The 25,342-nt window shown below is 47.2% G+C and overlaps 1 protein-coding gene across 1 annotated transcript in view; it reads left to right on the top strand.

Moving 5' to 3' along the window:
- DGAT2 (diacylglycerol O-acyltransferase 2) overlaps window positions 1-24,677 on the top strand; it is a 30,876-nt gene extending 6,199 nt beyond the window's left edge. The window contains exons 2-8 of the mRNA XM_090030754.1: window positions 5,891-6,010; window positions 7,245-7,352; window positions 9,036-9,106; window positions 16,738-16,942; window positions 20,648-20,822; window positions 21,863-22,065; window positions 23,188-24,677. Of these exons, the coding sequence (XP_089886880.1) occupies window positions 5,891-6,010; window positions 7,245-7,352; window positions 9,036-9,106; window positions 16,738-16,942; window positions 20,648-20,822; window positions 21,863-22,065; window positions 23,188-23,342 (1,037 nt within the window). The 3' untranslated portion in view covers window positions 23,343-24,677. The remainder of the gene's footprint in view (window positions 1-5,890; window positions 6,011-7,244; window positions 7,353-9,035; window positions 9,107-16,737; window positions 16,943-20,647; window positions 20,823-21,862; window positions 22,066-23,187) is intronic.
- Window positions 24,678-25,342: the final 665 nt, after the last annotated feature.

Raw genomic sequence — 25,342 nt, 5'->3', positions numbered from 1 at the left:
ATGTTTCGTAGGGCAGGTCCCAGGTGCCACTGGAGAGCAGTTGGTCTGTCCCCTTCCTGAAGCAGACCATGGAAATGCACCATGACACCAAACTTTGGGGTAAAGCATCCACACCTGAGGACTGGGGCAGGGGGGGTAATCCCACTGGAGGTGATTCAAGCACCTACTTTCAATGCCTTCAGGAGAAACCTAGATTTTTTTTTTTTTTTTTTCTTTCTGGGATCCTATGACCCCAGGTGACTTCCTGCCCCTAGGGCAGGGGGCTGGACTCAATCTTCTGAGGTCCCTTCCAGCCCTAATGTCTATGAAACTTTTGCAGGGCTCAGATTGGCCTTTTCCCAGGAACCAAATTGAACTTGACATTGAAGACCAGGTCAGCCTTCCTACTGTTGATTGGGGATCTAAAAGAAAATTGCTCTATAGTCATAGATGATTTGACTTATGAGAAATAGGGACTGGAATGTACACCCTTGTCTCTAATATTAGTGTTATTACTACTATGACTTGATCCTTGGGGCAATGCATATGATCACTTCTAGATTTAATGCCAGCAGTATGTGACTTCCGTGCAGACTACAGGCTACCAGACAGTCTAGGTAAGTCCAGAAGCTATGGCATCTGTTATCTACCTTGCTCTATACCCAATACTTGAAGCAAGGGAGGGGGCTTCTTGGTGGACTGCCTTGTTGTTGGGTCTTACCATGAGCAGAAGAAAAATCGCTGCTAAACTGTTTGGATCAGTTGCAGCTGCTGCCTTTCTTACTGCTGAATTTACCTTTTTAATTGTTGCATTCAGTGACAATCAGTGGTGGGTGTTGTGTAGGGAGTGAGAAGGGTCCTTGCACCTACTAGTGGCTGGGTTAACCCAGGTGACTGGCCACATTGACATTTCCTGCTGCTCCAGTGACTTCTCTCAAGGGGAGGTGTGAAGCTGGGCCAGCCTGTTGAGGATTGGGAGGTAGTGTGAAAAACTTGGCAAGCTTAAAAGCTTGCCAACCCCTAGCTTGGATCAGTAAAGATGTCTGTCCTTCCCCAATCCTGTTCCCTTCTGATCTGTTCCGGGATGCCTTTCAACAAACGCCATCTCCATCAGTTATTGGTACACCCTACGTGGATATGTAAGGTCCCAGAGATGCTATGTACTTTATGCTAAATTTTTAAAATGGCATCACCCTGATCTTTTAAACATAGTGCTACCTTCCAGTTCACTCAAGCACTCAAAGCATTGCATGTTGAATGAACTTGAACATTACCACTGACTCAGGTACAGCATAGAAACTTGTGTGGAAGCTGTCTCTGTTTTGCAGTTTGAACCTTAAAATTTGTCCCAGAACACTGCTAAAACCCTTTAGTAAATATGTAAAGCTAGGCTTTTATTTGCAGATTAATGGTTGCTGTGATTAACTTGCACAGGAACTGCTTGCTAAGATCCAGACGCTTGGCAACCTGTTAAATCTGCCTCTGAACGGCTCTTCATTACTGGGCTATTGCTTTGGAGAGCGTGTGGCTTCACAGGGCTGCAGGAGCCCTGGTGCGCTTAATGCGGTTCCAGACATGGGGAGCAAGAGCATGATAGCAGGTTGCAGACCAGAAATGACCAGTACTAGGGGGTTAATGGTGTAAACAGCCCGTGTGTATGGGGTCCTTTGCAAAATACAAATTTGACTTGGGGATTAAACATGTGCTTGCTGGGGTGGGGATTGGGGTTTGCCTATTCCAAAGATGGAGAGAGTTTCCTTAATGGAAAGGAACTAGAATAGTAGCACCTGCAGCTATTCATTATGTCATGATTTATGTGCATTTGGCTGTCATGCTTTGGAGCAGAAACCAGTCACCTTGTCTCCTCGGGAAGATGGCCATCCTAATGCGGGGTATTGGCCCATTGGCCAAGAGGCTTGTATGCTATTCTCCAAGGCCAGAGGCACTAGGACAGGACAGGCCGGGCTTGCTCAGCACTTTCTAAAAGTGGTTTAGGTTTGGCGCGACTTTCTTTATACTTGGTTCTGCTTGTCTAATCTCTTACTGGTGTTAACTTGGCTTTTGTTCAGCAGCCCTGGGAGGGTTTCTTTTAGATGCAAAAATATTAAGGTTCCTTCTTCACTAGGACTTATAACAAGCTCATGCTGAGGCTGTGGCCGGTCAGTCCCTTGCAAGTGGTTCCTTGAGAGCTTTCATGGAGGCTGGCATTGTTCTCCTCCCTCCGGGTCGGTGCAACTAATACAGTGAGCAATTTCCCTCTACCCTTGTGAGTCCAGGACACTTGGGGGCTTCTTACAAAGATTTTTTTTTTCTAGCACACTGATTGCCAGAAATTCAGTACCACTCCTCTCCATGATTCAGGATTGCTCATCCGGCTCTGATCCACAGAAATCTGGATCAATGATTTGTGTGTAAAAACTCCCCATCATGGGCTTTTTTTGGGACCAGATAGGTATAACTGGGTGCCTGAAGGAAGGGGTAAGCTACAACAGCAAGGTAACAAACAGTTGTACAGGATTTTGCAGTTTCATATGCTGAAGCTGCTAGCTTTGCAAAACACAAACCTGTTTCGCACTAGAGCAAGGTCACTTGAGTTAGTTTTCAGACCCAAAATTGCCCCATAGTAAACTTTTGCATCAAGTTGACCAATCTTTGGAGGGGAAGAGGAGTGGGGAAAGACTACATTGCAGGAGCTGTACTGACCCCTTCTGTGTTTCAGAAGAGGGGTTTTCCACCTCCATTGCATAGGAGCGGTTGGGGTATCTTGCCAGTCTTCTATCAAGGCATGTTTAACGCTGTTTTGGCTTCCTATAAAACAGCCGTGGTAGTTGGCTCTAGGGAGTAGTTTAAGGGCATTTGGGGGGCCAATCTTTTTGAGGGGAGCACCTCTACTGTGTTGCTGTTCTCCCTCTTCAGCCTGGTTTTTAAAAATGAAGCTGGCCCTAACTGGTGACCAACTTACTGATGCCTCTCCCTTCTGATGACTGCTGGAGAAAGGGCCCTTCTCTCTAAATCAAGCTATTTATTATCTGCTGTCCTAGATGTACCTAGTCCTTGGTTTAATTTTTTTTCTTCTGTGTTCAGACCTCTGGCAGTAAAATGAATTCCTTTTTATGCTCAGTTCAGTTAGCTTTTAGTGGCTAAGCAGCAATTGAATTTCCCTTTTTGATCTTTCCTTCAGTGGAAGTCGCCCTTAACTCCTTGGTTCTTATCTTGGATGTGTTTACTGAGCCCTTGGTGGCTTATTGTTAGGGGTGTTTCCCTTATGTGATGGTAGGGTGGCTGGACCTTGCTGGTCAGGTTTAATGGCGTTCCCTGCACATTGCTAAACAGCCTGGGGTTAACTTTCTCTTAGGGCAGGGGTGGGCAACCTCCTACAAACAGCGCTGGTGACCTGGCCTCCATGGTGAGCAGCCAACTGCCTTCTCTTGCGTGTGTATGCATGCACCCTGCAGTCTTTCTGCTTACTCCTGCCATGAAGAGCCACAGGCCCATGTAGCTAATGACCCCGCATGGGGGGGGGGGGGGGGGGGGACAAATTGTGATTTATGTTGGAGAAGCAACTCAGGAAGGCAGAGGCAGAGCATGGCATAAGAATACTCCACTGATCCAGCTGCTATGGGAAGCTGAAATCTCCCAGATGTTGCAGACCAGATCCAAATCCTTGATGGGCTGTAGGTTGCCAACCCCTGTTGTAGGGTATGGTTTCCAGCCGTGTAAGTAAGATCGGCGTCTCATAGTAAGTGAGAGAATAACCATCCACTAAATGTTGTGGCTGGTAGCACATCACAAATAGCCAGAGGTGTGTTTTTTATTTCTACCTCTGTAGGTAAATAGGCTCGTATATCAGTAAGAAGGTTCCTGGATTGAACAGCAACTTAAAGCCCCTCCCAGACCCCAGATAGGGGGGCAGTCCATCTCAAGCTGTTACCCCTTCCTGCTCCATGCTCCCACCCGCTCTGTTTCTGGGGGAGGGGGGGAGTCTGGCAGGGGCTTCCCCCACACCCTTTGTCAGCTAGAGAGCAGAGGGGCAGAGCCAGCCCTGATCTCTGGAGCACAGATGGCACTGCCCAGCCCAGCCCAGGGTTGCTGGGGAATTCTGATTTAACTTCAACTTTAGGACAGAAGTTCGCTAAGCTGGTTTGACCTAAATCAGTGAAACCTGGTTGACATGTAGTATCAGGCTCATCTTAAACCAGGATGAGCAAAACTGGCTGATGTGCACTAAATTTCTGTTCTGTTACAGGTTTTAAACCAGTTTCTGATCACTTAAACTGGTTTACGTGTAACTTCTGTCCCTAGCCAAGAGGGACCAATTCGTGCTCTCATAACTATGCCTTTGCAGTCTGTATCCTCTAAAAGGGAACTAAAATTCACTTAATTTCTGTGTCAAAAAGCTGGTCAGCCTTGCAACAGTCTCAAGCCACTTTCAGGCTGATGGATGGCAGTAGGAGGAAAGCTGCTGATCTAGCTATGAACTTCCATGGTCTGGAATAGCTCCAGTACAAACTATCATCCTTTCTAAAATCTCCTGGGCAATTTGCAGTCCTATACAATGAGGCTTCATTTTAACCAGAGACTTAACATCATGTGATGGTAGGCTGTAGTCACTAATATACTGGAGCCGAAACAGTTGCACAGTAAACTCAATCTCAAGCTCTTGGTAAACACAAGTGATGCTCCAATGTAGTCGTGTTCTGAACTGGGATAATGGAAGATGCTGGGTCCTCACAGCGGGGTTTTTGGCATGCTGCTAACAGTTGGCCTTAGCTTGTTAAATGGGTCTAGAATGAGCCATGTGGCTTAAAGTGCAGCTGCATGTCCAGTTAACACATGCAGGCTGTCACGGTACAGAATTTTTTTTTTTCTTCTTTAAACTTCAGTTGCTTGTCATAGTTGAAAGCACCAACTAGAAACCCATTTTGATATTGGTATTTGCTGCAAGCAGTAAGACTTTGGAGCCTTCCCAAATACCACATTATAAACACAAAAGCTTGTTGGCAGGTTGTGAATAGTTAATTGGCAGTCAAATTGTTTACAAGCAAGGTTGTTTTTTTGTTTGTTTTTTTTTTTTTTTTTTTTTTCCTTTTAAACATAGGACTCTTGAGCTGCTTCCTTCATTGGCTCAACCAAGATGCAAATGTTTCAAGGGCAAATGATATGGAGTAACTTGCTGAGTTCTGTAAGCTTTTCCCCATCTAAATGGCGGTGATCTGCTGTAACATGCACTTGTCAAACAAGAAATCGAATGACAAAACCAAGTGCAGAAAAAATGGATGTGGTTACTTTTGTAAGCACAGTTCCCGTAGTGCATGCGTTCTGAACTAAGATGCACAGGATCAGACAGGAGAACTTAATTCTTCTATTATGTGACTGCCTCACTATGTGGTGTGTAGTCTTTTTGAATGGAAGCGGCATGGGTATTTGAAGTCTTTGGGTTTTGTTTTTATTTTGTGTTTGTTTTTATTTGGTTTTTAAACGAACCAACCCAGCTTGGATTGCATGTCCCATGTGATTTGTGCCTCCATTCTCACTCCAGCATAGATCGATAACCCTGAGCTAACTTCTGTCCAGCAATCTGGACAAGTGGCCATTCCTATAAGAACTGGGCATCCATACAGTAGTAACACCTCCTTTCTAGATTAGTCTGTCTTTAAATTTTGTCTATGCTTTGGAGAAGCAGTGGGTTTAAAAACTCCCTCTAATGTATTGCTTTGATCTGCAGTTCTCTTGGCTGCCTCATCCAAGTTTTGACACTGGTAATCCTTTGATCTCAACCTGGAAGCATGCCGTGCTGCCCTCCCCCCCAGCAGAAAGCACAGAACTGAATGTTTTGTCCTTTAATTCTTTTTGAAATAAGGCTTTGTTCTAAATGCCTACAAAGTAAAGCTTTTTTTTTTTCTTCCCATAGGTACTGGGTCAAACTTCCTCTCTGCCCTTCAGGATGTATTCTGGTTCTCAAAGTCCAAGTTTGAGAAACAGCTCCAGATTATATCTGTGCTGCAGTGGGTTGTGTCTTTCCTTGTCCTGGGTAAGTAATGCTCTTAGTCTACAATCAATGGGGGAGAGAGCTTGTTCTAACAGTTGGGTTTAACCCTAGGTTTCCCATTCCTTGGGAATAGTAAGTTGAATGGCTTGGCTAACCCATCATATGTGCTGCGTGTGTGTTGCACATAAGCATGGTGAGAAGTGGCTTGCAGTGTTTGGAGGATCACTTCTTTGAATGGCTGACCTGGATCAACTAGTGAGCTTTCCATTGCCATTACTGTTCAAAGTGTCTGGAAAAGTTTACTGTTGGCCACTAAGACCATGCTACCAAGGTGGGGGGAAATTCACCTGGTTTCCTTTATAGCTGCAGGGCTGCTGCCCACAGCATATTCTCCAGTGCTTTTTTTTTTCCTCCAGCCCTGTCTTTTACATGGTGCTAGCAACATGAACTTGGATTCCTGTCTACTGGGTGTTTGGTTTTTTTTTTTTTTTTTTGTGTTTTTTTTTTTTTTTTTTTTTTTTTTTCCTGCAGCACTATTTGGCATGGCTGGTGCTCAACTGAGAGAACTAGCTGCAGTTGTTGCAGGCTATCTTGCACATGATGCTTTAATGCAACTGGCTGGTGGGCTGCAGTTGGTTTTTCCCTCATCCTTTGAGCTGATTGATAACAGAAAGTTTTGAGTAGGACACAGGACTCTTTTTACTAACAGGCACAAAAATCCTTGTTTAAAGCACCAAAGATGGCTCATCTTTTCTGTTTCATAGCAGCTCAAACCACACTCGAACCAGCGGGCCAGTTGGTTGCACTACTAGAGATGCAATTGGGTAAGGCAAAAACTAACAGGCTTGTCTGAACTACTGCTGGCTCATCCCAGACTCTGGGACATCAAGTGAACCATCCTTTCCTTTCCTTTCTCACCGATGCTAGATTTAACATGACTTCTGCCATGAGTTTGAAGGGCTTGGAACTGACCCAGTTGCAAAGAAAAAGCATGTCTTGGGGAAACATCCTGTACCCTGAGAGGCTTTCATATGACAGGGAAGGATATCCTGCTGTGGGTAAAGCGCTCTCATGAGATCCAGTGACCCAGCTGTGATAGCTGGAGAACCTGTTGATCTGGAGGAGGGAGAGTTCAGTCATTAATCCTTAAGGCTTAGTCTCAAATGTGAGGTCGTTAAGTATGGAAAGCATCAGGCAAGGCATGTTTGTAGTAATGTGCAGCCTCTCCACAGTGACTTGACATTTTGCTCTCCTCTCCATTTTTGGCAACTCCCAGGTGTTGCTTGTTCTGTCTTACTCGTGTACATCCTCTGCACAGACTGTTGGGCAATTGCAGCACTGTACTTGGCATGGCTGGTGTTTGACTGGGATACTCCAATGAAGGGTAAGTATTACAAAACATTGAACACTCCTGCTTGCTCCTGTGTTGGGGGCTGTGCATAAAGGCTGTGCGAAATGGCACTATTTTGATTTGAAACTGCTGTTGTGTTTCGTATTTATCGAAACAGTTTTGCTGTTTTGACATCTTGCCCATAGGCTACAATGGGGAAGCTCAAAACAGCCTATAACTTTTTCACTTCTGGCCTGATTTGGATTAAACTTGCAGGGATGGTAGTCCCTTCTGAGGGCATGAAGCCTGCCAAGTTTCAAGGAGATAAGTGCAGGGGTTTGGGGGGAAACTGCACCTCCAGGCTGCAGACTAGCAAAACTCATGGTATGGGTGACATTGTTAAGGTGCAGCAGGCCTGCTAGCCCCTGGTGAAGCCATGAAGCCTGCCAGCTTTCAAGGAAATCGGTGCAGGGGTTCTGAGGCCTGCATCTCTAGCTGCTGACAGGCAAAACTCATGTCATGGATGCTTGTGGGACTGTCTTGGGGCAGAGGGGGTGAAAACAGCAGGCCTGTCAGGCCCTGCTGTGGCCATGAAGCTTGCAAGCTGTCAAGGAGATGGGTGCAGGGAGAGTCTGAGTTCTGGGGCCATGCACCCCTAGCTGCTGACAGGCAAAACTTGTGATATGGGTGGGTGACACTGTTAAGGTGTGCTCTCACTCAGCTGACCCCAAGGCAGAAAGCAGGGCAGTTTCAACAATGCTGCCCTTTTTTAATGCAGTTTTTCCATCCCTCCTGCAGAGCAGTGGGCTTGGAAGGGACCCCAGGAAAGGGTGCCAGTCACTGACCAGCTACATGGTCAATAATGAGAGGGCTCCTTCCCCCTCCCCCTCCCCCTCCTTACTTTTGGTTTGTTTCCCTGCAGGCAAGCCCAGCTTGAGCTTTGAAACTCTATACGTTTTTGAAAATTTCGAAACATTTTGACTTGCCTTGTTTCATTTCAAGGCTGTGTTTTTTTTTTTGTTTTTTTTTTTTTTTTGAAGCTCTTGTTTTGTTTTGGCTTTTTTTTTTTTTTTTTTTTTTTGCTGTTTCAAGCTTGAAACAAAACTGCTGGCAAAACTTTGTACAGCCCTACTGTACATCCAAACTACCATATCTGGAAGAATGCCAAACAAGTTTCCCCTAACTTTCATAGGCAGGCTTGGTTCTGAATAAGTGTGGCTGGCTTATGCCTTGAGGTATAAAAAATTTGTATGAAATTCTTGTCTAGGTAGTGATTGCAAATAATCCTCTTGGTCAAAAGTAAGATTTTTTTTTTTAGCAGGAGATTAGATGCTGGGCACATCGGAATCTCGGCAACCCATTGCCCTGATTTTTTTTGGGTCTGAGGAGAAAAAAAAACCAAAACTTTTTGACAAGATTGAGTCCTCATTCTGGCAGTCCTGACTTGAAAGAAAATGGTTTGACCACCTCTTCTCTTTTAAAGTCCTTGTGTCAATACAGCTCTAAAACTTGACTCCTGGGTTCTCTTGTCTGGCATTTCTGCAGTAGTTGCAACTCTGCTATAGACGAGCTGCTCCTGTCTGAAGTTGGGGGGTGATGCAGGTGCTGCACACTTGGTGCTTCTCACAGTTGTAACATGGGATGTTCTGAGGTTTCTGGTTGGTGTTGGCATTGACAGATCCTTCCTTCTGAACTTTTTTTTTTTTTTCTTTTCACAATACATTTTCTTATTTTAAGGTGGAAGAAGATCCCCGTGGGTCAGAAACTGGGCCATGTGGCGGTACTTCAGAGATTATTTTCCAATACGGGTAAACTACTTTTCTCTTCAGTCGCCTCTTAATCTCATTGCTCTTTTAAGTGTTTTGACTTTGTGACTCTCTTAGACACTCTCTAGGAAGCAGAGTTTGGACAGGACTACTACTATTTCCCTTCTGTTGATCTCCTTTTTGTTAAAGCCAGTCTGCTTTACTTATCTATCACGTTTCTCTGGAATTCTGTTGCCTTGCAAACCTGTTACACCCCTATCAATAGGACTGTCATATGCTTCTTGAGATGACTCCCCAGTGACCTGAAGGCATTGATTGGTCCACTGCTTTGTGTGGATGCTCTTCAACAAAAGCATCTCAAGAGGGAGGATGTGTCCTACCACTTATCTCTGGCTCCTGTGTACAAAGGGAGAATGCAAATAAGTGCTTATCGCCCACAACCAGCCAGACACATGCTCAGCTGCCGATTCGGAGCCAGTACCAAAATTATGATGCAGTTGGGAAGCTGGGGGGGGGGTGGGAAGATGCTGGCTGCTTCTTGCTGCCTGTCTGCATGAATGCTGGTCTTGGCTGAACTCCCCTCTGCAGCCCCATGCTCCTGCCTCTTGTACAACAGCATGGCTGAAGGGGAGGGCAGAGTTGGTTCAGGCAGGCTGTCAAACCTACAGCCTTGGGATTTTTTTTCCAGACACACAGGAGTATTGACATGGAGCCTGCAACTTGGTGCTGTACTGTGGAGCATAAGCTGTTCTAAGCAAACTGAGATGGTGAACCCTTCTCATGGATCAGACCCCCCACCCTCCCTTCCCCTTACTGTAGCCAGGTAACTAGAAATTGCATTCTTTGTCCCATAAAGGTGCATAGCATGTCTAAGCACATCTTTCAGGCTCATAGGACCTACATAGCCAGGTGTGGAGGTGGGGTGTGTATATGGAGGCCTTGCACAGGCCAAAGGGAGGAGAAAATGAGGCTTGCCTATTAGCAAACATAGCTGAATGCATATGCCATGACTACTTCTCCTAGGAAAAGAGCACAGGCTTGCTTGCCATTCTGGGCACTGGCATGAGGGGGTAATGTGGTTTGTTTCAAACAAACTACTCCTAGGTCTTTGCCCTGACCCAGCTCAATCCTGTCCTAACTTTACCCCCAGACTGTACTCAGTATGTATGTTGAAGGAAGGGCAAGGTGGGTAGAGGGTACCAGCAGAGGCTGGAAGCTGTGCACGCCCTTAGCAAAGACCAGTCCCTGGCAGGTCCTGTATTCAAAGCTGCTCCTGTGCTCATGGATGGTCGGCTTCTGCTGGAAGGTGTTGGAGATGGGCCTGGCATGTGCACTGGAGGAAGCACAAGTGGTACCTCTCATTGCACGGAGGGACAAGTGCTACAACTTTGATGCCAGGGGGGTGCTGGCTTTTAAATTCTTTGCTCTAACCTGACTATAAATGACTTCTGGTGTGTCAAAAGAACTGAGGAGCATATGGGTGTTTCATGCTTCTGTCTTTCCAGGCTTTGTATAATTACATAAACTGATATTGGTCTGTCTGGCTCTTGGAACTTGTAAAGTGCAAAACAGGGAGGTGGGCTGGACTCTTGAAACCACACAACCCCTTGCTGCAGTTGGGGAAAATTTACACTCTTATGGCAGGACTCTGCCCTGCCTGCCTGGCTCTTTCTCATAGGTGTTGAGCAACTAAGCTGGGCTTCGTGATTTACAACAGAAGCAAAATAGCTTAATTTCCCTTCTGTATCTGCTAGTGTGTCCTAGACAGAGTCCAGCAGCTGGTTTGAACACTGAACTTCTCTAGCAGTGCAAGACACCAATGCATTGATGCAACACCTGGTTAAGTCCATATATGCTCTAGGGAGGGTGCAGTTGCAGCAAGGGAGGCGGAAATTGCAATCCCTGTCCACAGGAGATTGCAAAATTGCCTCTTCATTTTGGATTGAAGAGGAGAAGCTTTCCACAGGGGGAGGGATCTGAGTTCATCTTAGAAGTGACCTAAGCAATTTTTTTTTAAGGGGGGCAGGGGAAATGTTAAAGCGGCTATATCGCAAGACTTTGGGCTCTTAGTTAACCTGTGGCTTGGAAAGCTCCTGGGATCTCCACCAGTCTGGAGTCAAGCTGTTCGGCTGTGATGGGGCCTGTAGGTTCCCCAGCCTATGTGGCATAGCTGCCCCCTCCACACCCTGGAAACTCGGGCTTCATCAGCAATGCTAGTGTTCCTAGTTGGGCGTTAATGTAACTAATGTGTTTTCATGAACTTCTTAGGTTTTGAGCAAATCTGCAGCTTGGAAAAACTCCCAGGCAGCTCTATGAGTGCAATTGAAACAGCAAGCAAACTAGCATGTGTTACAAGATGGGGCATTTAAACAAATGGGTACTGGCCCAGACTGATCTAGTGATCTCAGCTGAGAAGCGAGTAAAATGGGCCTGTCACCACCTCTGGGACATGCAACAAATTGCTTCAGCTTTCAGCCCTGGCCTCTGCTTAGTGTCTTTCCTCTGACAACTTAAGCACACAACTTGCCTGAGCTTCTTGATTCTTTGAGAAATGAGACGAAGCTGCTGTGTTCCCTGAAGCAGTAGAAAGCCAGGTGGCTTGGGTCTGCCACAACTTAGACCTGTTAAGGTCCCGGTCTGGGAGCAGACACTAGCAGCTTGGTTACCTGGACAATGTAGTTGCTAATCTTTTATATTAAAAGTTTTGAACCAAAAAGAGAACAAAGCCAGTAGGAAAATACTGAGCGCTCGAGTGAGGGGACTAACATAAGAGAGATGAGGGTGAGCAGAGGAATGCAACTAGGTTACAGAAAATACAATGTTGACAAACTAAGCCTGGGGCACTAATCTTGCATTGCGTGCTCAGAGCTGGAGTGTGCTTCCTGAGCGTCATTCCCCTTGTTTAGAGCCCATGCAGGGGACAGAAAAGCCCTGCTGAAAGCATAGCCAGCAGTGCAGTTAGTGGGGGTAGCAAGCAAGAGAGCTGATCATCTCACCGGGTGGAGTGAGAGAAGAATTTCATCAAGCCAGTAGCTTCCTAGGCTTGTGCTTCCTGCTCCGGGTTTGGTGAGTAGGGGTTTGACAAATCCATGCTGGCTGCTTGTGACCAGTCTTTCCTCTAGATGCTTGCACACTACCTTCCTTAAGAGATGCTCCACTAACTTCCTGGGTATTGCGGTGAAGCTAACCAGTCTGTAGTTCCCTGGGTCCTCCTCTTTTTCTCTACACTGGCCCCTCTTCTAGTCCTCTGGTACCTGACCAGTCTCCTGTGACTTCATGACTATCATTGCCAAGGGCTTGGAGCTCTTTAAGTACCCACAGTAATATGGGTAACTGGGCTTTGAAGGAGGATTGCAGAGATCTACAGGTCGGTGCACAACAGCCCTGTAGGAGTAGCGAGGCCTGATCTTTTGATGCAGCCCTTTGGGTGGAGTGCAGCGGCAAACATCCAGCTGGCTAGTAATGGCTCAAGTGCAGGATGTAGTCCATCTCCAGAGTCCAGGTATGGGTATGCCCTACTGATCCGTACTTATCTCTTTATGATGATGGTAAGTATCAAATTGTAAAGGTCTTAATTACAGTTGGGGAAACTCCCAATGAGCCAGGATCTGTGCATGTGCGTGCTTGCACTGCTTCTCTTGCTAAGCAAGCATGCTGGTGATAAGCCATGCCTAGATGCGTGGGTGTGGTAAGTGCTAATTCCCTCAAGTTCTGCTAGAACTGGTCAAGAGATGTCCTGGGACCTAAACTTTATCTTGGCACTCTATAAACACTTGCCAACACTTTAGCGGAGTTGCAGTGGTTACAGCCAGAGTACGTATCCCTGCCAGGGGCCGAGCCTTGTAAGGAGCTCTTTCCTACTTGCTGCTGAACAGGTTGGCTCTGGCTGACCTCACTGGCATTCAGGAAAAGCTTTTTTTCTCTTTTTTCAGCTGCTTTTGTGTATCGGTAGGTTAGCAAGGGCCCATGGGTCTTGCCATAATACCTGCTTCCAATAACGTTCAGTTCCACAGGCAGCTCTTTCTGCTGAAACGATACAGATAAACTTGGGTGGTTCAGATCTGAGGCTTGCAACCAGCCAGAGGCCATCTACGCTGCTCCCAGAGCTCTAGGTGTGCAAGGTGCATCACCATGTGTAAAATGCATGTTTTTTCTCCAGTTAAAAATAACCTAGAAACTATACTAAAATGCCAGGGGCTTGAGGTTGCATTGTTTGGTTTAGGGTTGAAGCAAAAATGAATACAACCCTGTAGACTGTTTTTCAGGAAGGTAGGGCTATGTTGTGTGGAGCAGTGGAGGGCTCTCTGCAGAGACTTTGCAGCCTGTGGGTCCAGGTGGCAGCAGCCTCTGGCCAGGTCTTACTCTGCTGGGGAAAAGGCAAAACAAACAAACCCCTAACCCCAGCCTTTCCTGCACACTCCCGGCACTCCTGCCTTTTGTCCTTGGTGCCCTTTCTTATACATGCATGTTTGCTCTTCAGTCTGGCTTTTCTTGATTGTTCCTGTTCACTTCTTCCTGTTGGGCAGCAGCATCTCTTGCTGCATTCTGCCCCCCGGCCCTGTTGCCTTGGCTGTGCTGTATTCCTTCACTCTCCATCTCCCAGTTAGCCCACTTGGGGCTGCTTATGTTTTCCCTCCATCTGTTTGACACTTGGTCCCTGGAAGCCTGGGCTGCTCGGACAGGCACTGAGCACACCTTCCAGGCATGGCAACTGCGACTCATAAGTCCGCCCTACTTTGGCCCCAAAGCCTGTGTTAAGCTGTGGAGGAAAGAATGGAAGAGTGTCCGTCTTGTAAAGCCAATGCTGTCTGTGTGCCCATCCTATTTAGCCCTCTGCCAGGCTGGAGCCACTGCCAGTAGCCCAGCCATGGACAGCATGCAGGAGAGCTGTTACTTGCCGTGCTGCACCAGAGGGACTAGCTTGGTCCAGCCTGGAGCTGCACTCAGCCTTGGGTTTTCTTAGCTGGGTCTGTGCCTGCACAAGGGAATAGGGTGATTCTTGGTGGTGCTTGCTGCTTCTATCCCCAGAAGGCAAGCAGGGTTGTGGCATTAGTCTAAAGACTTTGAAAGCGGTGACAGATTGAAGAGTCCAATCAAGAATGTCCCTTCACAGTAAAGGGTGTGAACTCCTTTCTGTAGTAAACCCAGGTGCACAGGATTTGAGCTGACCAAGGTAATCTGCTGGGACAAATCAGCTGTCTTCCCCTCCCCTGTTCAGTCAAGCCTGTACATCTTCTGCACTGCTTGGGGAAAGCTGTTTTTGGGGGTGATGCTGAGCACACACCTGGAGCTGCTCTAAGGCAGCCACACTGTCTTAGGCCTTGTGGTTTGGTGTGGAGCAGGAGGAGAGGATGAGACTAGTTTTCAACTGGCTGCTTGTGGGTGCAGCGAGGCCCAGAGATGGCTCCGACATGCCCTAAATTGGCAAGCTCAGCATGACGTTCAGACTGACATCTAGTGCTGTGTGTGCAAGATGAATCTGATTATTTTGAAGGGAAGAAAAGTCCTTTTTTTTAAGCCGGTCTCCTCCCTCTCTATCTCTGCCTGTGAAGCAGTCTGCATTCCTGGCACTGAGAACTCTGCCTGTTCTTACCTGGCAAAGCTGTAGCCACATGAATGTGCCACTTTCTCCGTCCACAACCAGGAACATGCCGTGCAGCTCTAATTGCTTGAGATGTATTAGGCTTGTCTAGCAATTAAGATGAAGGCAGGGGAAAAGGTCACAGCCCTTTACCTGGAGCACAGTGTTTTTAATCTGAAAAGCACACCATTCCTGACTTCTCAGGGGTAGGAGGTATCATAATAAAGCTGTCTTGATTTGATCTGTTTGTACATCCCCTAGCACAGTGGTTCCTAAACTTTTTAGATCACAGACCAGAAGTGATTGGTATACTATGGACTGGCAGTCAACTCCTGTACAAAAAGTTATAAGGATTGGCTGCTGGTCCACAGGGTAGGGGGTGATCTGTTGACTGACGTGCTATACTACTGCACGTGCTTTTCAGGAAGAAACACTAATGAGCTGTAGGAAACACATTAGCAAGTGCTATCCCATCAGTCCTTCAAACATAGTTATTTGATTAACTGCAATGCATTGGGGACACTGGAAGCCCATTTCAGCCATGTGCAGTGATGTTGTCACATGTTACCTTCTCTTGCCAAGAAAGCTTTTGGCTTAAGCTTGCAACAGCACAGTGCTACTGACCTACCTTTTGGGGAAAGCTGCTCTACGCTTTCTAGCACAAATATGCACTATTAGGCATGTGTCTAAAGGGCCAGGTTCTGCCTCTAGATGGGGGGGCCTGCAGGTTCTCTGGGGATGGTCCTGGGTCACACTGGGGGTACCACAGTTTAAATGCATGAGTTTTGGGCAGAAACTAGTCCAGCTGCCTGAGGTACATTGGAGCATCTGTTACAGAGCAGATAAAGCCTCTGCTTTTTCTGAACCTGACAGCCCCTAAAGCCTGCCTCTGAATGCAGGGAAACCAAGCACGTCTCTGCTCTTACAACCACCGAGGAATTGAACTCTGCATTCCCCTCTGCTTTGTGAAAGGCTAGCTGGCAGCTTGTGCATGCTGTCCGGGCTTTCATGGTAGACCAGAGGACTGAGGGAAGCGATGCCAGGCAGTTCTTCCCACACTGATTACAGGTAAACCAAGCTGCAGCCCAAGTATTGGGTTGCCTTTCCCAGTCGAACCACCTTTCATGGCTCTTTCTGCTCTGTAAGGGGACCCAGTCTGCCATACCAGGCAGCTGGCACAGACTCAGCCAAGACATGTTCCTCTGCACTGTGCCCACGGGTGGGAACTGAGATGCATCCATGACATGTCGGCTTGTCCAGGAGGGATTGGTTCTGTGCCAGGCTTGCTTCTACCCATTTTTTTTTTTTTTTTTTCCAAGTGGTCAAAAAAAACACTAAATACTTTCAGCCATGAATCAAAGTCTTGTCACTTGGGTTCCCATACAATCCCTCCAGGAATGGAATACTGGCTGCAGGGGCCTACCATGCCCTGTTTTGGCATGGTTGAAAGCCTGTGATAGGGTAAAACTACAAAGGGCAAAGGTCCGAGTGACATGAAGAAAGGAGGTGCAAACCTGCTGTGGTTTGAGAAGAAACAGTGTGGGATGTCTTGAGGACCAGCCGGACCCATGTTGGAGCACTGTGTCCCCATGTAATGCAGAATCAATTCAGTGAATGAATTTAAGCCCTTCCAGGCAGACTTAAACTGGGTGAACAAGCCTGCATGCCTTCCTGCTTCAGGTTTTAAAGTGCACCTGAAATGGGCAGACAACATGCTAAGGGGGAAAAGGTATTTCCTCCTTGGACTGACTTGTCTCCTGTCCTGCTTCAATGACTATGAATATATTCCTTTGCACAGCATGTGTTTGTTTAAAGGTAAGGAGCCAGAAGGATTCTCTTGATTTTTTTTTTTTTTTTTTTTTTTTTTTTTTTTTTTGAATAGTCTTTTCCATGAATCTTGCTGAACTGAAAGGTGCATGATGTGCACATCCTTGGCAGGAGGTGACTGGGACAGTAATGGTCATGACTGTGTCGTGGGTTTTGGGACTTGATGTCACGCTGACTTCCTTTTGACCCTCTAGTGACATCACGTAAGAGCTGCTGCACACATCTTCTCTGATGCTCTAAGCCAAGACTCTCCTCTTTGTTGCAGCTGGTGAAGACCCACAACCTGCCGAACAATCGGAATTACATATTTGGCTACCACCCGCATGGGATCATGAGCTTTGGCGCATTCTGCAACTTTGGCACGGAAGCCACTGGGGTCAGCCAGAAGTTTCCTGGTATTAGACCATACCTTGCTACATTGGCTGGGAACTTCCGGATACCAGTTTTGAGGGACTACTTGATGTCTGGTGGTAAGAACAAACTCCCTTCTTCCCTTCGCTTAGCTCCTCCAGAGCAGTTCTCCTAGTCTCTTTCAGCACATAATAATGTCAGAAAACAGTTCTGGAAGTGTTGGCTCTGCCTGCTAGAAACTTGATGCAAGATCCCTTTCCTTGCCGAATCGATCCTTTCCCAAGAGCAGCTTGTCCTGATCTGCTTTGAAGCAGAGTTATCTGTAGCCTAGTGGTGTTAATGAGAGAACAGTTGGTCTTTCATCAGTTCCATGGGATGCCCATGCCCACTACGGGACAGGGAGGTCCGGGTGGGGGAGATCCCCTGCCCTCCATAAATGCTGACCTCGTGAAGGTATCCAGCTTCTCAAGATGTTCCTTCAAGTCAGCCGGCCCTGACAATCTATTCCAGGATCTGGGGGAACATTTCATCACCAGAGTGCCCCAAGGGATGACAAGGTCAAACGGTCATAAACTACTGCGAGACGGTTTCAGGCTGGACATAAGGAAGAATTTCTTTACTGTCTGAGCCCCCAAGGTCTGGAACAGTCTGCCAGCGGAGGTGTTCAGAGTAGGTGCTTGAACCACCTCCAAGAGCAAGTTGGATGCTTATCTTGCTGGGATCCTATGACCCCATCTGACTTCCTGCCCTTTGGGCGGGGGGGCTGGACTCGATCTTCTGCGGTCCCTTCCAGCCCTAATGTCTATGAAACAGGCCAGATCTCTCCAGCAAACGGATGCAAGCCTTCCCTTTAGTACTTGTCACTAATACACTTTGCTTCTCTGCCCTGATACCCACAGTCATTACCAGAGGGGGCACTTCACAGATGTTTTAGGAAGTTATTAGGGATGTATTTGGTAGCTGTGCTAGTCTGAGATGCAAAGAAATGCAAAAACTCTAGGACTCTTGGTTTGGAGATGATACCTTTTTATTAAACCAACTTAGTTGGTCTAACAGAGAGAGAATCTCTGAACCAAGAGTCCTAGAGTTTTTTTGCATTTCTTTTCAGAAGTTTTTATTAGCAGTCCAGGTCTTCCCTTCCAAAAGCCTAAATACTTTGTCAAGTAGGAGGGCGATAGATGCTAGCCTTGGATAGTTAGAAAGCGGCTCTGTTTGACAGGAGGTGGTAAGGAGGTTTCATTTAGATTAAACACCCAAGAGGGCTGGTCCCTTGCTGTGCCTGCTCACCTTGCTATGCTATTTGCTTGGCTTATTTGCTTTAATTAGTTGCCTAGTGGGGATACAGATGCAAGTGCTTGGAGCACTTGTGCCCACACAGCTGTTCACAGAGCACTCTTCCTCTTTTTTTTTTTTAAAGAGCTCTGTTTTTTGTAGATGGGGCAGGGAGGGATTAACCTGTGGAACCAAGCTGACTTTCACTAATTTACTCCATTTCATTCCAGTCTCAAAAGTGGGACTCTCTAATTTGGAGCCCCCAAGCTGTGTGGTCTCTGAGGAATTAAATGGCAGCCTCCAGGCTGCAGGGCCCCCCCAACTCTGGGTGCAACAGCAGATGGTCTTCAGGCTCCCCTTCCTTCTGGCTTCCCTTGCCAGCCTCCACCCCAGGGGCACAGCTTAGCTTGGCTTGGTGCAGTCCAGAGGCTTTTGGCTCCTTTTGCTCTAAAGATGGACAGCCCTGTGCCACTAACTGAAGAGGGCTAGATTCAGCTCAGGTGGTCATGCGACTGTGCCCTGTAATAATAAGGAAGAGCTGTGGGCTTAGGGGTGGAGGGGCTTTGACTTTAAAAATCAGTACTGCAGCTGTAGGGGGAGGGGGTTGTTTTTCAGGGGGATTTTTTTTGGTTTGATTTTTAAATAACTAAAACCCAATCTGCTCACCTAGCAGGTGGTCTCCCCAGCTCACTGGGAAGGATCACAAGATGCTTTCTATGAGCTCTTGCGAGAATTGGGCACCTTTTTAGATTATAAATTTTGGCCTGTGGGGTTTTCCTTCTGTTAAGGGCACGGATCTTTGAGAGCTCTTGGTGCTCTGAAGTGCCCGATGATTGGAGGAGGGCCAATGTGGTGCCTATCTTCAAGAAAGGGCGGAAAGTAGATCTGGCAAACTACAGGCCCATCAGCCTGACCTCTATCCTGAGGAAGGTTTTGGAAAAGATTATCAAGGAGGCCATCCTTAACAGACTAGCTGAAGGCAGTATCCTGAGGGATACCCAGCATGGGTTTGTTGAGATGGGTCACCTGGTCATAAAAGGAAATGCGGGTAGGTCTTGCTTGACCAATCACCTGGACAAAGGGGAAGAGATGGTCATATACCTTGACTTTAAAAAAGCCTTCGATCTGGTATCCCATGATCACCTCTTGGCTAGACTGGCTAACTGCAGCCTCGACCTCACCATGATCCGCTGGCTGGGGACCTGGCTCTGCGGTAGGACCCAGAGGGTGGTGGTTGACAGGAGCCGATCGTCTTGGTGCGCTGTGACCAGTGGGGTCCCACAGGGCTCTGTCCTAGGGCCTATACTGTTTACATCTTCATCAGTGATGTGGATGTTGGTGTCAGAAGTGGACTGGCCAAGTTCACCAACAACACCAAGCTCTGGGGTAAAGCATCCACATCCAAGGACAGGAGGGTGATCCAGGTGGATCTGGACAGACTCATGAAATGGGCAGATGAGAGCCTGATAGTGTTCAACACCGAAAAATGCAAGGTTCTCCACCTTGGGAGGAAAAACCTGTGCCATGCTTATAGGCTTGGTAGTGCTATGCTGGCTGGCACTACAGATGAAAAGGACTTGGGGGTCATGGTTGACCACAAGATGAACGTGAGCCTTCAGTGTGATGCTGTGGCTAGTAAAGCAAGCAAAACGCTGGCTTGCATCCATAGATGCTTCTCAAGCAGATCCCGGGATGTCATTTTCCTGCTGTACTTGGGTTTGGTGAGGCCGCAGCTGGAGTACTGTGTCCAGTTTTGGGCTCCACAACTCCACGTCCCTTTTGAAAAGTTTGAGGGTGCAGAGGAGAGCCACGCGCATGATCAGAGGTCAGGAAGACAGGCCTTATGACGAGAGGCTGAGAGCCATGGGACTCTTCACCCCTGAGCCTGTGCTTTTCTAGGCTGATCTAGTGACCACCTATAAGTTTTTTTTTTTTTTTATCAGGGGTGTTCACCAGGATCTAGGGGAACATCTGTTCACCAGAGCACCCCAAGGGACGACAAGATCGGACGGTCACAAACTCCACTGTGACCGATTCAGGCTGGACATAAGAAAGAACTTCTTCACTGTCCGAGCCCCCCAAGTTCTGGAATAGATTGCTGCCAGAGGCAGTTCAAGCGCCCACTTTGAACGCCTTCAAGACGCATTTGGATGCTTGTCTTACTGGGTTCCTATGATCTCTGCTGACTTCCTGCCCTTGGGGCAGGGAGCTGGACTCGATGATCCTCCGGGGTCCCTTCCAGCCCAAATGTCTATGAAATCTTAAGAGGGTGCTTGGCCTAATGTCATACCATGCACAAGTCTCGGTAGGTTCAGCTAATGCATATAGCAAGGGCTGGGTTTAAGCGACTGGTTTTTGGGTGTTTTTTTTTTTTTTCCCTGAGGTTGCTGTTTTTAGGTTTGTATAGCATTTGGGGGCAGTACTGAGCTGCTTGTGCCTTTCTAGAATTAAAATGGTAAATCCTTGTATTGACTCCTTAGTCACTAGAAACCTGTAGGTCCTCAGTACCTCATAGCCTGACTTCTCCCCCCTGCTTATTCTGGATTACATAGGTATTTGCCCTGTGAACCGTCACTCCATAGATTTCATCCTATCCAAGAATGGCACTGGCAACGCAGTGATCATTGTGGTGGGGGGAGCAGCAGAGTCCCTGAACTGCACGCCTGGGAAGAACTCGGTGACTCTGAAAAATCGGAAAGGATTTGTAAAGCTGGCTCTTCGGCATGGGTAAGAGGTGGGCTCAGGTTGGTGTCTCTGTCAGCCTTCTGCATCCAGGACCCACTTCCCATGTTCTTTCCGTCGTTCGGTTCACTCCTCCCTGCTGATATAATGGAGCCTTCCCACTGTCTGCATCGGAGAAATTTCAGGCACGGGAGTGTCCTTGCTGTTGCTTTGGCAGAGGCATGTGACATGATTTGCGGTGGAAGCAACCCATCCCAGAGCAGAAATCCTTCTGTTAGTGCCCCCTTCCCTCCCAGCTTCTGCGGCACAGGCTGTGGCTGCTCTGCCACCTGCACCAAAGGAGGAAGCCTTTGCATTTCCAGAGCTTTGACTCGTTCTTCATCCAGGGCCAGTTCCACAGTGTTGTCCTGTCCTGAAATATATGAACCAGCAAGCAGCTGAAGTGCTGGCTTCCCTTCCCCCTCCTTATGCAAGGGATTTACAGAGTTCACATCCCTGTGTGCTGCTTTTTTCTTTTTTTTTGTACACATTAAAGCATACTGTTTCTCTTACTGTATATTATAGTAGCGCCAAATGGTCCCAGCTGAGATCAGAGCCCCTTGGGCTACAGACGCTTCATAAATGTAAGCAGTCCCTTCTCTAAAGACATTGCAATCTGAAGTGACCAATAGCTGCACAAGAAAATGAGGGTAAATGCCCCAGCCTTATCAAGTCTGGTAGGAGCAGTTTGTCCTGTGCTTCTAAACTGGAAACCAGAAGGGCAAGGGACTAACTTAGGGTAACACTGAGTTTGTGGCAGAGCAGGAATCCAACCCAGATCTCCTAAGTGTTTGATGTCTTGACCAACACCATAGGACCCACTGTAGCAGGTGGGATCTGGCTGACCACAGCAGCTGCCAGCCATAGCAGGAGCTTGTTGGTATGCTTCAGGTCAAAAGTTCCAGTAAATACAGCCTGCAAAATGCTGTTGGAGACGCTGCCTACACTCTCCACTTTTTTTCTTCTTACTCGGCTGCATGTCTGCATGGAGCTGGGACCCTGACCTCTATCCAGTTCTAACACCCCTTTGCCTTCCCTCCTTCTAGGGCAGATCTAGTTCCTGTGTACTCATTTGGTGAGAACGAGGTATACAAGCAGGTGATCTTTGAGGAGGGCTGCTGGGGCAGATGGGTCCAGAAGAAGTTTCAGAAGTACATCGGCTTTGCTCCATGCGTCTTTCATGGCCGTGGCCTCTTCTCTTCCAACACCTGGGGTTTGATCCCTTACCCTAACCCCATCACTACAGTTGGTGAGTCCTGCTGTTAGCCCTCACGGTGCTGAGCTGTTGCATTTCTAGGTGGAGGAGGCCAATTCAGTTACCTGTACTGGGGTTTGGAGCAGGGCTGAGAACCCTTCTTTCCAAGATGAACTGAGTCCCTTGCTTGTTCACTCTGATTTGTCCAGCTAGAGGCTATTATTCTAGGTGGCTTTCTAGATGAATGTGACATGGGCCCAAGCCCCTTAATCTCATCCTAAAGTAGCAAAGCCCTTCAGGAGGGAGAAACAACCAGCGTCTTTCCAGGAGTCACTTTAGGGTAGATGCTGGGTGACTAATGCACTTTAACTCTGCTCCTAATTGGATCTACCAGGAATAAAGCTCTTGCTGAAGGATGCACAGAATCTAGGTAACCATGCAATTCCCCAAGCGCTGCTTTAAGTCTAGAGCCCTCAGACTTCTCCGCTTCCTCTCTCCACGTGGAGCCTATCTAGTATCCCACTTAGTAGTGTATGGCAGTGGCTCTTGGGAACATGGTGTGAACACCTGGTGAATCAGTAGCCAACTCTAGCATGCACAAGGCTTGTTTGATTTGGTGTGGCCCATTCATGAACAGTGTGTACTAGTCAGTCAGACCTGCCAGCGTGGTTCGGCATGTCAAGTCCCAGGAAGCACCAAGCTCTGACTCTCCACCCTGTATAACGCAGCATCACTCCTGCCCCTTGCTGGGGACATGGTTGGGAGCAACCACTGGCCTGTAATGGCAGCAAATTTATAACCTCTTGTCTTGGTGCCAGAGGCACCATGTGCTACAGGGTAGCTTTGTGCAAGTATGGTGTAGATGCTGCATGCTTTGCTGCAAGAAGGGGATTCTGTGGTATGGTTATTTTGCCATGGTAACTTCATTTCTGATCCGGTGCCTGTTGAAGCCGGTGGAGGATGAGCCTCTTGCTGGGGTAGATGATTCGGAAGTGAGCTGCATCTACGTTGTTGTAACTGGAGCATTGAATGAGAATAATTCGGCTACAGTATGCACAAACTCGACTTCGTTCTTATTTACAGAGAATAAAACTGCTGCTGTGTCTTGTTTTGTGTTGTTTTTTCTTTTGGGGCGGACTAAACTCTAACTTTCCTTGTATTTTCACCCTCTTTCAGTTGGGGAGGCGATCACCGTCCCAAAAACAGCTCATCCCACCCAGAAGGAAGTCGACCTTTATCACAGCATGTACGTGAGCTCGCTGAGTAAGCTCTTTGACAAGTACAAGGCTAAGTTTGGCCTGCCAGAGACGGAGGTCTTGGAAGTCGACTGAAAGGGTGACATTTGACTTGTTGGGTGCTCCCTCTTGGAACTGGCCCCACAGACATTTTCTCCAGGACTCCAGATGTCTGTTCGATAAATCTAAAAGTGCGCGTGGGTGCAGATGGCAGTGTTGGTTTTAAAGGAAAGCAACTGTTTAATCTCCAGATCGACAGTTTTTAAAATAAATCTTGCTTCAGATGCATCCCTTAATACATGACTCTTGCTATCAAAAAAATGAAACAAAAAACCCTCTCTCCTGTTTCCCATGTCCCCAGAAGTTGGAATGGGATGGGGGGGGGGATGGGAAATGTGCTGGCTTCATGTATACTGTTCTCATACTCTTGACAGCCAGTGACAGCGTGGGGAGTACTGAGTCTACATCGCCCCAGCAGTGGCACAGATTCTGCTGGGATGGTAGGGCCCATTTTGCAGCGAAAAAAAAATGAAGCACTTGCCTGATTTTTAGATCATGGCCTTAACTAGATCAGGTTCATTGCACAATAACAGCCCTCTTTAGTTGGAGCACAAAGGGATTTGGAGTTAGAAATGCCCCCTCTGGAAGCACAAATAATGCAATTTGGTTGGGATCTCATGTGGCTTCTGCTGCGCATGGGGTTGGAAACCAAAGAACTTGTCTCTCAAACCTTGCTATTTCCCTACATGGTGTTGGATATTTAACTGCCCCAAAATACCTCCCTGTCCCTCTGTGAGCATCTGACTTGTGATGGTATTTGAATGTGTGGTGGTGAAGGAGGTTTGGGAAGCTTGCAATGAGCCCGCAATACTTTAAATTCCAGCAGTATTGGGAGGTGTAATTTTCATGTGAATGCAACGAGCGGTGGCAACCACTGAGACTTCTGCGTAGGAGTAAACCCAAGGAGACTTGTTCATGCACATAAAATTGTGCATGTTCCCAGGGTCCAGGCTGATGCATGATGTTGGGAGTAATTTCTCCTGTTTTTTTAAAGCTTTTAGATGTATTGATTCTAATCTTCAATCCAGTGGATGTAAGAGTCGCCTTTCTGCACAGGACCAACACTAACTGGTTTTTAAATGTTTCTGTAAATGTTTACATGGATGTTGATGCTTGTAGTGAGACTTGCTGTTCAAAGTATTGATGTGTTTGGAGCGTTGCACTACTGCATGTGTAACCTGCCTTCAGCAGTTCCTCGGTGAGTGTATTGAAGCTCTGCAATTGTGCCTTTGTCTCGGGTGAGAGGCCGAGGCTTCTTATTTCTGGAATTTTGCGTCGTAAGACCAAACAAAGTGTTTGATCCTTTGGTGGGGTGTTGTAACCGCACCCGCCCATTTTGTACAAAATTTATAAAAAATAAAAGATGAGCAAAAACTTGTGCATGTGTTCCTGTATCCTTCCCCTGTACAGGGTTCAGCCAGGCAACTCTATTCCCTGCAAGCTGTCTCTTGAAATTTTTGCTTTTATTTACATTTTCTACTCAAGTGGTGCTCCAGTGCTTTTTGAGGCTTTTCCTTTAATGGGGCACCCTAATTTTGCAAACTTGCAATCAAAGGAGACTTAAAACTGAGTGAGAACATCAACATGAGGGTTCCATACATTGCTGTAAATTGATTTAATGGCTGGAGTGAACTTGCATAAAGTCTCTTGGGGGTCTCTGCCAGGTCAATCCCTGGGCATGTGTATTAAGGTAATAATGCCTAGCAAATTAGGGAGATGCTTTACCAGTTGAGCTATAATAAGTTGGAAATGGTGTCTAGACACCCAGGTTTCCTGCCTGGTGTGAGAACTGACAAAATACAAGAAGCTTGTACTGCAAGCATTTCATTCCTGCCAATAGGGTTAGGTATTGGAACCAATCTACTGCAGCATGGGTCCTGAACCACTGTTTTTTTCAGGCTCAGAGATGATGAGCCTCAGAACAGTAGCTGGTCCCTTATGTGTTGCTGGTGAACAATTTTTGGAAAGCTAGCATCCGAGTGAATTGCCGTATTGTGTATCCAGCAAGGAGCAGAGCTGGGCTTAGTCACTTGGCT

This window comes from Crocodylus siamensis, chromosome 1, assembly GCF_052110815.1.
Source record: "Crocodylus siamensis isolate JL-2025a chromosome 1, ASM5211081v1, whole genome shotgun sequence".
Taxonomy (NCBI): Eukaryota; Metazoa; Chordata; order Crocodylia; family Crocodylidae; genus Crocodylus; species Crocodylus siamensis.
This window is presented reverse-complemented; position numbering and strand designations above follow the sequence as displayed.